The 14,217-nt window shown below is 44.2% G+C and overlaps 3 protein-coding genes across 7 annotated transcripts in view; 2 read left to right on the top strand and 1 right to left on the bottom strand.

Annotated features, from left to right (window-relative positions):
• RNFT2 (ring finger protein, transmembrane 2) overlaps positions 1-1,660 on the bottom strand; it is a 31,219-nt gene extending 29,559 nt beyond the window's left edge. For 2 of the 5 annotated variants that reach the window (XM_083803263.1, XM_083803265.1), the window contains exons 1-2: positions 1,486-1,625; positions 946-1,134 (exon numbers count right to left, since the gene is read on the bottom strand). The gene's annotated coding sequence lies outside the window, so the exon portion shown is untranslated. Of the gene's footprint in view, positions 1-945; positions 1,135-1,424 lie in introns of all 5 variants that reach the window. The other 3 variants (XM_083803261.1, XM_083803262.1, XM_083803264.1) reach the window with 3 other exon arrangements.
• Positions 1,640-8,912, top strand: SPRING1 (SREBF pathway regulator in golgi 1). Its single transcript, XM_083803267.1, has 5 exons — positions 1,640-1,940; positions 2,478-2,634; positions 4,483-4,634; positions 5,161-5,274; positions 6,570-8,912. The coding sequence occupies exons 1-5, from the start codon at positions 1,830-1,832 to the stop codon at positions 6,651-6,653; spliced, it is 618 nt and encodes a 205-aa protein (XP_083659393.1). The 5' UTR covers positions 1,640-1,829; the 3' UTR covers positions 6,654-8,912.
• A 2,177-nt stretch (positions 8,913-11,089) lies between these two features.
• The window catches only part of LOC310883250 (uncharacterized protein), a 75,000-nt gene continuing 71,872 nt past the window's right edge, over positions 11,090-14,217 (top strand). The window contains exon 1 of the mRNA XM_083803266.1: positions 11,090-12,163. Coding sequence (XP_083659392.1) covers positions 11,905-12,163 — 259 coding nt within the window. The 5' untranslated portion in view covers positions 11,090-11,904. The remainder of the gene's footprint in view (positions 12,164-14,217) is intronic.

The raw sequence follows: 14,217 nt of genomic DNA, 5'->3' as shown, positions 1-14,217 counted from the left end.
ACAAGCAAATAAAAATTTGGGACAATCACATATGGCAGGAAGAACGTAACTTTTAACGCATTTTATGGAGAAGATACAGGTAGCCACCAAGAGTACCAGAACTCTAATTCTCACCAAAATTTTCGGATACCATAAGTTACCAACACTCTCCTAAATAAGAATTTTGATCTTGTAACTTCAAACTATTTTTTAATCTCTAGATATATGTTTCAATTTAGGTTGTGTTTTCAGGGCCGAATTTTGTTTTACAAGTATTTGTAAGTTTCATAAAATAAAAAATATATATGAGACTTCTCTCCCAGATTTTTTTTAGGGCTGCCTTTGTATTGACAACACATAGTTCTCCAGGGAGCTTTTACATTTTCCCTGCGGCGTTATCTAATCCTGACCTGACAGTATCTCTGTTGACTGAGTATATAATTTTATCTCCCTTTTAACCAAAACAATAATTAAGATACGATTAAACGGTCAAGGCTCCATGCCTTCACCCATGCAGACGAAGCTGTCCTACCTATGAACAATGCTGGGGTCACTGCTTATAAAGAAATCTGTCAGCCTTCCCAGGCTACAAGCTGAGCTGAAGTCAGTGCAGAGATAACTTTGAAATTTGGAAAATCCTTCACTCCCCTCCAAACCATTGGAAGTCTACTAGACTGCAATATGGGGTGAAAACAGCTTTTAAAATGTCACACAACTATGTGGGGAAAGACTTGTTCTTTTGTCATCAGCTATTAAGGGGACTGTGACATTAATGTTAAGTACTAAAGACACGGGACTTCATAGGATGTAAACTTATGTATTACATCCAGAAGTCCCACAAATCTAAGGTCAGATACAATTTAAGGGGACATTGTTCCAAAAGGCACTCAGCTTCAGTACCGAATGATTACATTTTCTCTGGATTAGGGGTTTTCATCTTTCACCAGTTGGACACTTTGACAGTACCTGAACAACAGGTTTAACCAGAGGTGTAAGGTGCCACAGTGGGAGACAGGGCAGCTCAAGAGGGTGCAAACACCTTCCGCACCGAGTCCTTCAGATACTCCAGACACGGTCCAACTTGCAAACTCATCACAGGGCCTCCAAGCCAGCTGAGTGTAAAGCACCTGGATCACAGCGCTCAAACAGGCGCACCTGTAAGAAGCACACACACAGAATCATTTTCACCACAGCACAGAGAGTTTCACCTTTCTGTCTCCTCGGGAACGGCAGCGAGGAGCAGCACCTCGGTGCTGCAGTCCCTGAAGGCTCGCCACCCAACGCGGCCGCTCTCCTCTGGGATCACCACACCGCCATTCCCCGGGCACCTGCTGGGCTGCGATCAGCCTTCGTGACGTGCATGTAAGAAATAAATTAATATACATGGAAAAGCATGTACATAGAGAGATTAAACCCATATAAATGCTATAGTATATAATACCTACAGACGTATGCCTATAAATACAGCTGTATGCATACACGCGTACCGACAGGCCAGGCCTTTACCTCCCAGCTGGGCCGGGGATCGAGGAAGCAGGTACCTGGGGATTGAGGAAGCAGGTACCGGGGGCTGAGGAGGCAGGAACCGGGGCTGAGCTCCGGGCCCCGCAGGCCGCAGCCCGCTCCCTGCCGAGCGGCCCCGGGGCCGCCCTGGCGCTGCGGCCGCGCCCCCTCAGCGCACGCCCGGCCGCGGCTTCCGCCTCTCCGCCGGCGGAAGCGGCTGGGCCTCACCGGGGGGCTCCGCCGTGCCCGCCGCCCTCCCCGCTCCCGGCCTTCCCCGAGCCGCAGGCGGGGATGCGGGGCCCGGCCCGGTGCTGCCGTGGCCCGCGGGCGGCGGGCGGCTGAGCGCCATGGTGCCCTGCGGGGCGCTGCTGTGGCGGCGGCTGCTGCGGAAGCGCTGGGTGCTCGGCGTCGTCTTCGGGCTCTCCCTCGTTTATTTCCTCAGCAGCACCTTCAAGCAGGTCAGTGCTTCCCTCCCCGGCCGCGTCCTGCTGGAGGGGGTGTGGGACAGAGCCCCCCCCGGAGCGATTGGGGAGCCCCTGCAGCGCTGCCCTAAAAGTCTGGGGGCATTGCTAAGAGGGGAGCTTTGAAAAGCTCGGGGTTTAACCAAGTGCCGTGGTAAACAACAGCAGTGTTTTGGAACCTGGCCTGGAAGAAAATCTTGCAGGGACTTGATCTGCTGCGCTGTTTTGTAAGCTGTAATTCCCCTAGCAAAGCACTCTGCAAAGAAACGTGTGCATCTACAACTATTTAATACACTACGTGCCCCTTCTGTAGCTACAGTGACTGAGCCCAGCTGTGAAAGATGAGCCTGTGGTGAGCTTGCATCCCCTCATTTTACTGGGTTATGTTGTTCTTATGCTGTGTGTAGCAAAAGAAAGCAAGTAGTATGTTGCGTGCTCCATTGACATTTGAGTTTCCTGCGCTGTGAAATTTAAAACTGCTGGGTATTTTTAAGGAACGTGTGCGTTTGGTTGCATTGCTGCCTTTCCTTGCAGGAAGAAAGGACGGTGAGAGATCGCAACCTCCTCCAAGTGCAAGAGCACGAGCAGCCGATCCTGTGGAAGGACCAGTTCAGCTCAGGGAACAGCAGCCATCTGAGCAACCAGTGCAGGAATTCTGTTCAGGGGAAGCTCCTCATCACAGATGAACTGGGTACGCTTAACACCAAGAACTGGTTCTGCGTATTGCGGTGCTGAATGCTCTTGCCTCTCTGCTGCTGGGGCTTCCAAGCAACAACTGCTCCTTATTACTGCTTTGTTACTGTAGAACCGCAGCTGTTGGCATTGCTATGGTCAGACTACGTCAGTTTTGCTGTGGCTGCAGACACTGCTGATCTGATTTTGTGCACAGCAGGCTTGGGTCCAGCTGAGGCACAGTACCTTGCGAGCATGGCTGTACTGTTCGCAGGACAACCTCAGATTCAGCAAACCCCAGCTGCCTTTACACTGCACCTAAACCTTGGGTCCTGCTGAACTTAGTGTGGTTGCTTGCAGAGCTGTCTGTATCTCCCTGCAGTGTGTTCCTACTGGCAGGTGTGTTAGGGAGACCTGACTGGCCTTGCATGAACGCAAGTCAGGATTGGTATAATTAGTGCTCAGTCACAGCTAATAAGCTCATCTGACCCTTGTAAACCCAAGGATATCTCTGCTGCAGGTTCTCAAGTTAACTATGTGTTCTCAGTGTGTGGAACCTTTCCTGCCGTGGACAAGTGCTTCTTGTTGCTCAAGCACTGGGCTGTTCTTAACCAGGAATGAAAGGCTGTAGGAAAAATCATCACATCTTTTGTGACTTATGTAAATATTAAAATTGAGCACTGCCTGAGTTAACACTCACTGATGATTCACCAAGGTCTCTAAAATCAGTGATATCTTCCACAGTCTAACTCTGTGGTAGTACAACAAGGAAATACGCTCTGGTTATACACTATTAAGGGTTCCTATAAACAGTGAGTATTACAGCTCCTCTGTGTGGATTAATTAGTCTCTTCATCATAGTGAACTGTAAAGAGAGTTATCCAGATAACAGGCTAGTTAAAGAACATGTCAAAGTCTTTTTCGAGTATGTTGTGGTTTAACCCGGCTGGCAGCTAAACACCACACAGCCGTTCGCTCACCCTCCCCCCTCCCTCTCTGGGATGGGGGAGAGAAACGGGAAAGTGAAGCCTGTGAGTTGAGATAAAGACAGTTTATTAAGACAGGAAAATAATAATAACAACAATAATAATAATAGTGATAATGGTAATAGTATTAACAATAATAATGTGTAAGAAAACAAGTGATGCACAATGCAATTGCTCACCACCCGCTGACCGATGCCCAGCCTATTCCCGAGCAGCCGGCCCCCCCACCCCGGCCAGCCACCCCTATATATTGTTTAGCATGACGTCAGATGGTATGGAATACCCCTTTGGCCAGTTTGGGTCAGCTGTCCTGGGTCTGTCCCCTCCCAGCTCCTGCTGCACCCCCAGCCTGCTCGCTGGCAGGACAGAGCAAGAAGCCGAAAAGTCCTTGGCCTGGTGTAAACACTGCTCTGCAACAATTAAAACATCAGCATGTTATCAGCGCTCTTCTCATCCTAATCCAAAACATAGCACCCTACCAGCTACTATGAGCTACTTAACTCTGTCCTAACTGGAACCAGGACAGAGTACAATCATCATGCTTGTCCTTCCCCCTTCCAGTCGTAACAATAAACTATACTAAAAAGAAATAAGAACTAGAATATTAGGCATTTAAAGAATGATGCTATATATGCTATACTAATGTAGGTGCGTAACAGTTGTGCAGATAACACCAGGCTGCTGTAAAACTCAGCTCTATGTCCACGTGCCATGCTGAAGAATTGCTACTTAGGACTTCGGTCAAATTGAGGACAATCACAAACTAAATGATAAAACTGTCAAGTAATCTGTTTCTCCCTATAGCATTTCTATGGAATGCATAAAGGAATGTAAAAATGTATAAAGTCTTCACAGTTCTTACTGTTGTTTTTGTTTTTTAGGCTACATCTGTGAGAGGAAGGACTTACTGGTCAATGGCTGTTGTAACGTCAACGTGCCCAGCACAAAGCTGTACAGCTGTGAGAGCTGCCTTCCCAATGGCTGCTGTAGTGTGTATGAGTACTGTGTTTCCTGTTGCCTGCAGCCCAGCAAGGTACACAGACTTTCTTTGGCTTTTCAGGTGTTCTCAGTTGGTCGGGTTCCTTTGTGGCTAAAAACACTTGTTTGTCAGGAGCTCTTTCCTTAGAGGAGACAATTCCTTGTCTTGGAAGGATGAGAAAAGCCTGCAAGGGACATGTGGCAAGCTATAAATAAAAGCTTTTTTTAAAAAAATCCATCCTTCCCACTTTTGAGAGGAGGAAGTACTGGGAACTCTGCAGAGTATTTCAGCTTCAGTGGAATTACAATCGCTGAAGGGAAGCAATTGTAGAAAAGCTGTTACAGACAGTATCAGTTTTGTGGTTAGTACTTTGTGTATTCTGTTAGCCAAGCACAGTGTAAGGCTCCTCTAGATTCTCTTACTACTGGAGTTTCACGATGTTGACCTTTCAGTGCTCCTTAAAACATCCAAGGGGAGTTACTTGCTATTCCTCTGAAATTTGAGCTGCGTAGATTAAGGTGGGTTTTGATTACTCTTTGTTGAATTAAAGTCTTATTTTGTTGTTTTTCTACTATTTTAGCAACACCTTCTGGAGCGTTTCTTGAACCGGGCAGCTATTGCTTTCCAAAACCTCTTCATGGCAGTCGAAGATCGTTTTGAGTTGTGTCTGGCGAAATGTAGGACTTCATCACAGGTAAGCCACTAGTACATGTCCAGGGCTCAAAAAAGGAAAAGTGCCCTTGGTTCTAAGAATAGTTGGTCTGTTTTGCTTGCATGCATACGGGCACTTCCTCAAACTCTGAAGCTATAGCTGAGAGCTCATCTGAGGGCAATTTTCTGATTTATAAGGTGATATAGTAACAACAGTAAGTGAAGACCAGAGCATACATTTACAGCAGGATGAGTCGGTTAGCGTGTCTTTAGAAAAGAGGTGCTAAACTGAGAAGACCCGCTGAGTTTAATGACTGGTGAAGATCTCATAAGGATGAGACCAATGTGACTTGTTTCTAGTGGCTTCAGAGATGCTATTTACCTGCTGTTTTGTTTCTAGCTTTACCATCTGCAGCTATCTGCATAGCCACTCAAAAAAAAGGTGTGTTGTAATATTTTTTTGCTTTTTAAGAAGAGGTGAACTTCTGTTACCCATTACAGATGCAGTGATTTTTGTCAGAAGTTTTGGTCTAAGTGAGCATTGGACCTCTTAGAAAATGCAGACGGACATGTCACGCAGCTTGATTACTTAATATATCTAAAGGGATGAGTTGCAAATAAAGGCCGTAGTTCCAAATGTCTCCAAAGCTATTTTTACCCACAGTATCTGATCTCTAGTTTTATCTACCAAAATCAAAAACTTTTTCAGGATCGAGCACAAATTTTCAGGAGCAATTTCATGCCTTGCTTGCCTAGGACACTTTATGGTATTACAGAATGGCTGAGGCTGGAAGAGACCTTCTGGAGGTCATCTGGTGCAACACCCTGCTAAAGCAGGGCCACCTACAGCCAGTTACCCAGGACCATGACTGGATGGCTTCTGAATATCTACAAGGAGGCAGACTCCGTAGCCTCTCTGGGCAACCTGTTCCATTGCTCAGTCATCTGTACAGTAAAGTGTTTACTGATGTTCAGAGGGAACCTCTTGTGTTTCAGTTTCTACCCATTGCCTCTTGTCCTGCCACTGGCCACAACTGAAAAGAACCTAGCTCTGCCCTATTCAATTTCCTAAGCATAGGTAACTCTTTGGTATGCTGAATATGATCTCACTTAACTTGGGTAGTCTTCAGAAAATGAATTTCTGGTTATGGTTCAACATGAAACTGCTATAACTTAGCAGCTGTGTTCATGTATGCTGGGACTGCAGTGTTGTTTGACTCCAGAAGAGTTTGGGAGCTCTTTTGCATACACAAACACTCTGGGTTTTGACCCTCAGTGAAGGGTTGTATTGTTCCAATACGTGTGTATTGTTAAGGATTCTCCTCCTCTTCCCAACAGAGCGTGCAGCATGAAAACACCTATAGAGATCCAATTGCAAAATACTGCTATGGTGAATATCCCCCCGAGCTGCTGCCTGTTTGAAAGCTGCGTGATCTAAACAACAAGGGGAAGGAACTGGAGACTGGGATCCAAAAGCAAGACAACAGCTGTTGCTTTACAAGAGCCTCGGTGTAAATAGTTTATGATGTTTCTGGCGGCAAACCCAGGAGGTGTACAGTGTAAGCAAGGGACTTAAGTTCTGTGGACTTGAATCTTGCTTTTTTCAGTTGATGTTATGCACCTGCTTTAGAGCACTGGAAGGGCGTTCTTTGAGTAATTCTTACAACAGCTAGTGCTTTAGGATGCATGGAGTGGATCTATGAAATATCATAAGAAAAAAATCTAATGTAGTTTCGCAGCTGTACCTGTAGGTTGAGTTGTCTCTGCAGTCCAGAGACTTTCCAGAATGACAGTAATAATGAGAGGATTCTTGCTTTTAGAGGGTAAAGCATGCCTGTTGTGCTTCTTTTTCTGGAGTACTTTTCTGATATGCATGGTGTATGCTACATAGGTAATTATGAATTATTTATTCAATTTATACGGATTACTAGCTGAAAGTATTGATGCTTTGCATAGCTAGTTGTTGATGCCTTTCAGTCCTTGTTTCTTTCTATCAGGTCGAAAGGATATTTTACATCCTGACTAAAATGGGTTGGTGTTTTTCCTCCTTAGTAAAAAGGATTTTTATTGGGATTCATTGCTGTAGAGCTTATGTTCCTCTTAGTGAATTTAAAGCATTCAGAACTCCAATGGAGTTGTTACTCTGTCAAAGTCCCATAGCATGAGAGAAGAGCAGGGATCTGCCCAGGATGGGACGTTTGTCTGTAAGTGCTTTCCTTAGTACTCTGCGAAGGTTTCCTCGAAGAGGAGTCTTAGCCTTGTAAACAGCTCTCTGCTAGTCCCCTTTTTCACAGGAAGCACTGAAAATTTAGTTGCTTGAACTTGTTCAGGCCTTGGTAATTCAATTATACTTTGCTCCTGGTTGTGCAGGAGGCAAAAGGGTGGAGTTGGTCTAGGATCCCAGTTTAATGATGTCCTTGTACACAAAGTAATTATGGTAGAATGTCAGAACGTGGCGCAAGCCCTCTGAGGACAACTGTGTTGCATGAGTTCAGTTAAACCATCAGGGTATTTTGACTTGCTGTTTGACATGCTTGCAATTCTGAAATTTCAGCCTGATCAGAATGGCAGTAGAGCAGGGTTGGTTCTTCCAGTTTCCTATAACTCTAAAATCTCAGTTTGTTTCCCTCCTAAGTAAGGCTGCTCAATACAGGTAGAAAACCTGTAAGATGTTGACTAAATTTGTGCTCTCTCCACATGTTGCTATGTGAAGCCCAAATGCTAGACAAAACTGGGCTGTTCTTTTCTATGCAGAGCCTCATTTCCCTTGTTTTTGCCCTAGCCATCTCCGTCCAGCTAGGGCACTTCTGATTTTGACTTTATGTATGCTTGTTTAAACTGATACTTCCTGTTCCCTGACTGAAATAAAACAATCTACAGAGGCTTTATTAGGAAAAAACAAGCACAGTGGCAAAAGATATCCGTACAATGCTATTGCAGGATATTCTCATGTGCGTCTAGTTAAAATTAGATGTGATATAAACAAGTGTTATCAGCCATCTGATAAAATACACTTGCATTGTTTTTATTGTTCTTTCCCAAAAGTCATCAAGTGAGATAATGATTCCCATCAGCAGATTCTCTTGAAAATCCTGTTTCTGCAAAAGCTTTAGTGTTAGCAGTTTATCCAGCTGGAAATTTGTCTCCCCTTTGCTGCCATCCTATGGCAACTTGCTGCAGCAGACATGGTGCAGTGTGAAGGCACGGTGTGAAATACTGTCTTGAGAAGGTAGCAGAGGTTACTCACTTCTCTTTTCAGGGTTAAACAGAATCTTTGCCCCTGTTCCAGCATTTTATACCTGGCTTTCTCAGGAAAGACCATCAGGTTGGTACTATCTTTTCTACTGAGAAGTACGCCAGCACTTCATGTTGTTGCACTAAGATCAAGATACTGATGGAAAAGAATGAAAGAAGAAGCCAACTTGTTATTAATTCTTTAGCCGGTGATACCACTGCTTGAAGCAGTAATTGTGAGAAATCATGAGAACCAACCTAATTCAGGGAATGTTAGTAGGTATTCCTGGCCCCTTTCTCTTTCAGAGAAACAGGATGTGATCAGAAATGCATTGTGACCATTGTCCATTCACTGGGACAGAAACTGTATTTTCCCTCCCTGGTTGTCAAGCTGTTCAAATTGTCTATGCTATATGTTAAATCATTAAAAATGTATGTGTTCCAAAATAGTGTCTGTACTCGTTTCTTTTCTCGAGCTACAATGCACCTGTAGTAAAATGGAGACTTGAAGAATGCGGTGGAGTAGAGAGGGACACTGAACTTGAATAAGTGGAATAAAGGCAAGGAGGTAGAGGCAAATGGGAAACTTCTCACTTCAATTTCAGAAAAGAGCATGCTTCTCTCCATGGTGCACAGAAAAAACCTGGGCTTTTACAAAAACTGGACCAAGCAGGGAATGGAATGCAAAGGATTGCTTCTTGCCTTGAAGATATGGTGAAAAATGTCAAATCTGTACTTCCTAGTAATACTTCTCTGTGGTTTTAAGTAATGTCCATCCCTCTTGCAAAAAAAAGCCTGGTGATTCTGTGGTTGTCAGTGACTGGCATCTCCTTTCTATTTGTCAGCTAAGAGATCCAGGTTGTTGACTTATCTTTGGCAGCAGATTTAATGAGAGCACTTGATGGAGTGACTAGCTCTACTTATCTGCGCTGGGGTCAATGCTGGGGATAATCGAATGGGTTGTGTACTCCATTTCTGTAGTTTACAAGAATAATAATGCTAGTGAAAAATGGTAGCAGTTCACATCTGATAAGGAGCTGGTATAGTATTTGGCTATACCAATTTGGAAACAGTAAGCTGTGGCAGAGGGGCAAAGCAGTGTCTGCTTTGGGTGTTTTAGCTAAACTTGAATGTGAGCCATTGGCCTTGAAAAAACCTGCTGTACTGCTCCACAAGGGTGGTATATGGAGAACTGGATTAAAAATTCCTGTTGTGGTGAACTGCAGTTTTGAAAAAGTGAAAGAAAACTTCTGGCTTGAGGCCAATGCCAAACAGTTGAATTGTGATCATGGATTCTGTATTCTCAATCTCAGTCATTGTAGCTGCAATTCATCACTTTATCTCCTGCAAGTGTTCGGGCTCTAATCACTTGGAGGAGTTTCTAACAAACTATGTGAGGATTAATGAATTGTCAGTCTCCAAAACATAAAGCGCTAAGCACAGCAAATCCTGAACAAGAGTCTTAGTTCTTATGCGCTTTCAAAAAGCAAATGTTTTTCTGACTGCCCTTGTCATTTAGCTGGACAAGCTTGAGCTTTAGGATTTGTTTTGTCTTGTGCTTGTCACTTAAACTGCAAGCACACTAGTTCCTTTAACCTAGCACCATAATGTGATATTTGTTCTTCAGTTATTCTAGTCAAGGAGAGGTGGGGGAGGAGATGAAAAGGAATTCTCTAACTCAGCAAGTTCCACAGAAACGGAGTTCAGCAAATTATTGGTGCTTTAATAAGAGTCCTCTGCATTTCTCTACAACCCGAGGCAAACAACTTCACATAGAGGAGGGGAAAAGTGCCAGCTTTAAAACCTGCAGGGAGCAATGGGAAAGTACTTAGGTCTTAATTTTTGATCCACATCTGATTAAAAAGGCAGTTCCATCTAATATTTTCAGTTCAAGAAGTCTGACTTGTAGCAACATGCATGTTGTCTACATGATGATTTACATTTTTGAAGCAGTCAGGTGACAATAGACTGTTTTCTTAGAAATCATTGTCCTTAGTAGTTTAGAGATATAGATCTTAGTTCAGAATTCTCAAGGTGCCTTCAAACTGAAGCACATTTATCGCTGTGATCTGCTGTTTTACCATCAGTAAAACAGCACAAAGTTGCAGAGTAAAGAATATAATGAGATTAATTCTGTCTGAAAAGGTTGTATTGTAGAAACTCTTCTAGCGTGTATTTTGGTTAAAATAATTACGAATTACAGTTGCAAAAGGGTTTGGAGGCAGGTGTTAGTTCACCTGTGGTTTTGCATGGGTGAGATTACAGTTAAGCAGTTTCTATTAGTAGTGGTTGAATTTAGGACTAGCACCGGATTTTTTGCCAGCTTAATTAATACTCCAATAAAATCCAGCTCCAATTTATCCAGTATGTTTTCTGTCTTTCTGCATGCACCTACAGAGTAAGACTAGTGGGAATCAAGGTGAATGCAAATCAGGTGCCAGCTGGATGCATTCTGTTCCTCTTCCACACAAGATCTGTTCAGATTTTAAATTTCTTGGAGCAAGAAGATGGCTCTTGTAGATTCTACTACTTCTGGCCATGGCTTCACATGAAACATTTAACGTAACTATTGAAACGAGTAGTACTGTCTTCCATATATGTATGAATTATCACCATTTGGAGAAGTGGGTTACAGTGGGGAAAAAGTCCCAGGTGTCTAGCCCGTGTAGCATCCTAAGCTGTTGATGCTGTCATATGCATAAAAATGCATACATTAGCTGTATAAGGTGACACTGGTTATGCTGCATCCACATCTTCACAGTGAAAAATGCAAATGATTTGCAAATTACAGTTATAGGGCTGCTCAGTAATAACTTTCAAAGTTGTGCTGAGGAAATAAACGTGTTCATACATGGTCCTAATTTATCTAAATCCCTAATGCTTTAAGAGGCACATTAAATTAAAAAAAAAAAAAAGGCAATTCTCTGTGGTAGTTATGAGTAAGCAAAGGTAACACACCTCTTTTCATTTCTTTATTTCTGGTTTGTATGCTTAAGTGCTTCTGTCAGCCTCCCAGCTTGGCTTTTGGTCGCTCGTCTCAACCAGTGTAACGGCGAGGACCAGCCAGCAGAGGTTACCACAGCATTTGGATAAAAGCTGGCGTCAGGCTGGCAGATGGCCCTCAGAGCTGCATTGCACTCAGCGTGAGGCAGGAAAGCCTAGAACAAAAGTCACTACAGTGCTCCAAGTAAACGCGTGGTGTGACCTGTCTGGAATCACTCCTGCACCTCTGGCCGTGGGCTGCCAAACCCAGAAAATGGACTCAATGGGGAGGGCTGCCTGGGTTTTTGACCTGTTGGGCACTCGTGTTTTTGCTGCGTGCTTTGCAGGAAAAGAGCTATGGTAATGGGGGCAACCTGAGTGACGCCCACTGTGCTAAATAATAATTAAAAAACATCTGACTGTCAGAGCAGAGGCAGCTGGAGGCAGGCGCCGGGCCATGGCCCTGTCACGGAGGCACCACACAGGCCTGCCCCGCCCCGCCCCGCTTCCCGCCTTTTTCCCCTCACTCTCGGGCGGGACGAGGCGAACCGGGCCCTGGGATGGAGGCTGTCAGGCAGGACCGGACCCTCCGACCGGCTTTCTGCCGCTCATGGAGCTCTGTGACCGGTTCCAGACCACCGAGCGTCCTCTCCCCCTCTGCGCGACCGTGCGGCCTGCTGGTTCCTCCATGGCAGCTCTGACTGGAAAAAAAACAGGTAAGGCAGCGTGCCCTTTCAGCGGTGTCTCGGCAGCTTGAGGTCTCACAGAGACACACATCAGCAGCGCTCTAACCTGTGTCAACACTGAGGTGCTGCTTTATTTCAAAAGTATTTTTGTTTACGCTCACTTAGAAGTAACCCCAGAGTGACTGGCTACAGCTGAACCAGCCTGCTGTGGTATTTTGGTTCAAACGAGCCCGTAAGCCCGTATTTTGAAGTGGAATTAAGTGTTGACCTCCCTGCTCTCCCATTGCATCTCTGGTGCACCAGGAGCAGGCCGCGTGCTGCAGGGTGTGAGGCAGGCAGCTCGGCGCTGCAGGAAACCGAGCGCCCCAGCCCCTCACAGCTCTGTTTTCCTCCTCCCTTTTCCCAGCCGCTCACCACAGAGAGCTCTGTTTCTGCTTTTTAACCTTCCACCACCCTAAACCTGCTTTCATTTTTCTTCTCTCAGCTCGCTGGCTGCTCTAGTTTCTCACGATTTTTTTTTCCCCTCAAGGCCCTTGTATCTTTTCTCCTTTTCCCTGTGTTGCCTTGAATCTGTCTCAGCTGCAGTTATTGAAGGTTGCAATGGAATAGCAGAAATCCTCACTCCTAGAGGAAATGTTGCTTTTCTAAGTAAGAAAAGGTATTGTAGTACTCCCTCTTGCTTTTGAGGCAAAAGGATATCCTTCTAATGGAGGAGGCTCCATTTTCAATTTCTCTTCAGCCCACTTTAATCTGGTGCTGGCTGTAGCTTTCAACTCTGGGTCCACCTTTGCTTTGAGTATTTATGCAAAACTCATAGTATCACAGTTGCAATACATGTTAAAAAGCATACCACCACCTAACCAGAGTTTTGGGCGATAAAACTGGTGCTCTCCCTGGCACCCATGCTGTCAGCTGGTCTAGGAAGCAGAGCATGAACTTTGCTGCGTTTGTCCCTAGGAGCTCAGGTCTTGGAGCTGGTTCCCACTCGGCAAACGCATCTCTAATATATGGGGTTTTGCTTTAGTAAGCATACGGTTACTTTTTTTAGAATCACTCTGTTTGAAAGTTACTGAAAACTGGTAGAAAGCATTCTGGTAGAAACCTTCACTGAAGAAATCATTTGGCCTAATTATGATATCCTACGTTGCTGCCAACAGCATGTGAGGCTTGTTTACAGGATAAATATGGCTTATGAAAAAGGAAAGTGTACACGCTATCTGGTCTCAATCTTTCATCACGAAAGGCTTATATTTAGCATTTGTTGTAATGCCAAAATGTCACCAGCATTGGTAATACATTCGTTTTAGTAGTTACTTAATTTTTTTCCGTTATCTCAAAATGAACCCTGATGAATTGAACTCATGGACCTTCATCTCACCGCATGAGAGTCCAGCTCTGTGCTGAAACGTAATTCCACAAAAATTTATGAACAATGATCTCCTTTGCTTAGTGACACTTATGAAGACTAATTCTCAGTGCTCAACACGCTTTTTTTCCTGTCTTGCTAGTCTGTAAATTGAAGCTGGGCTCTGTCTGGATCATGCATATTCCTACTGATGAAAGATTTGCAGTTGGAAGTGAGATGATTTAGTGATGATACGTGATCACAAACAGCGGTGTTAAATGCTACAAGTTCTAACCCCAAGTGTTCAGCAGTTGCAAGTGAGGTCTGCTTCTCCCACCATAATTAATTTAAAAATAAGGGAGAAATTGTATTTTTTTATTGTCTGAAGATGGAGTACTGAAGTTGCAGAGCTCTTAAGTTCCTCTCTACTACTGTAGAGGTCTCATTTTCCCTTCTTGTGTAAAAAATTAGGTTTCTCTGGCCACCTCACTTCAGCAGCTGCTAGTGGAAAAGAAGCAACAAATGAAAACCATGAAAAAAAAATGTGAGAGTTAGCACCAATGACAGCCCTGTTATTTCTGCATTATGAGTGAAATAGAAATCAAACCTATACGGACTTTTTTCTGTACAGCAAATGGAAATTCCTTTAGTATTTTTTCTTTGTGAAATAGAAATCAAACCTATAAGGGCTTATTTTTTTTTTCTGTACATCAAATGGAAAATCCTTTAGTGGTGGTTT

Source organism: Anser anser (genome assembly GCF_964211835.1).
Source record: "Anser anser genome assembly, chromosome: 18".
NCBI classification, from domain to species: Eukaryota; Metazoa; Chordata; class Aves; order Anseriformes; family Anatidae; genus Anser; species Anser anser.
The sequence above is the reverse complement of the archived record's forward strand: the minus strand, read 5'-3'. Positions and strand labels throughout refer to the sequence as shown.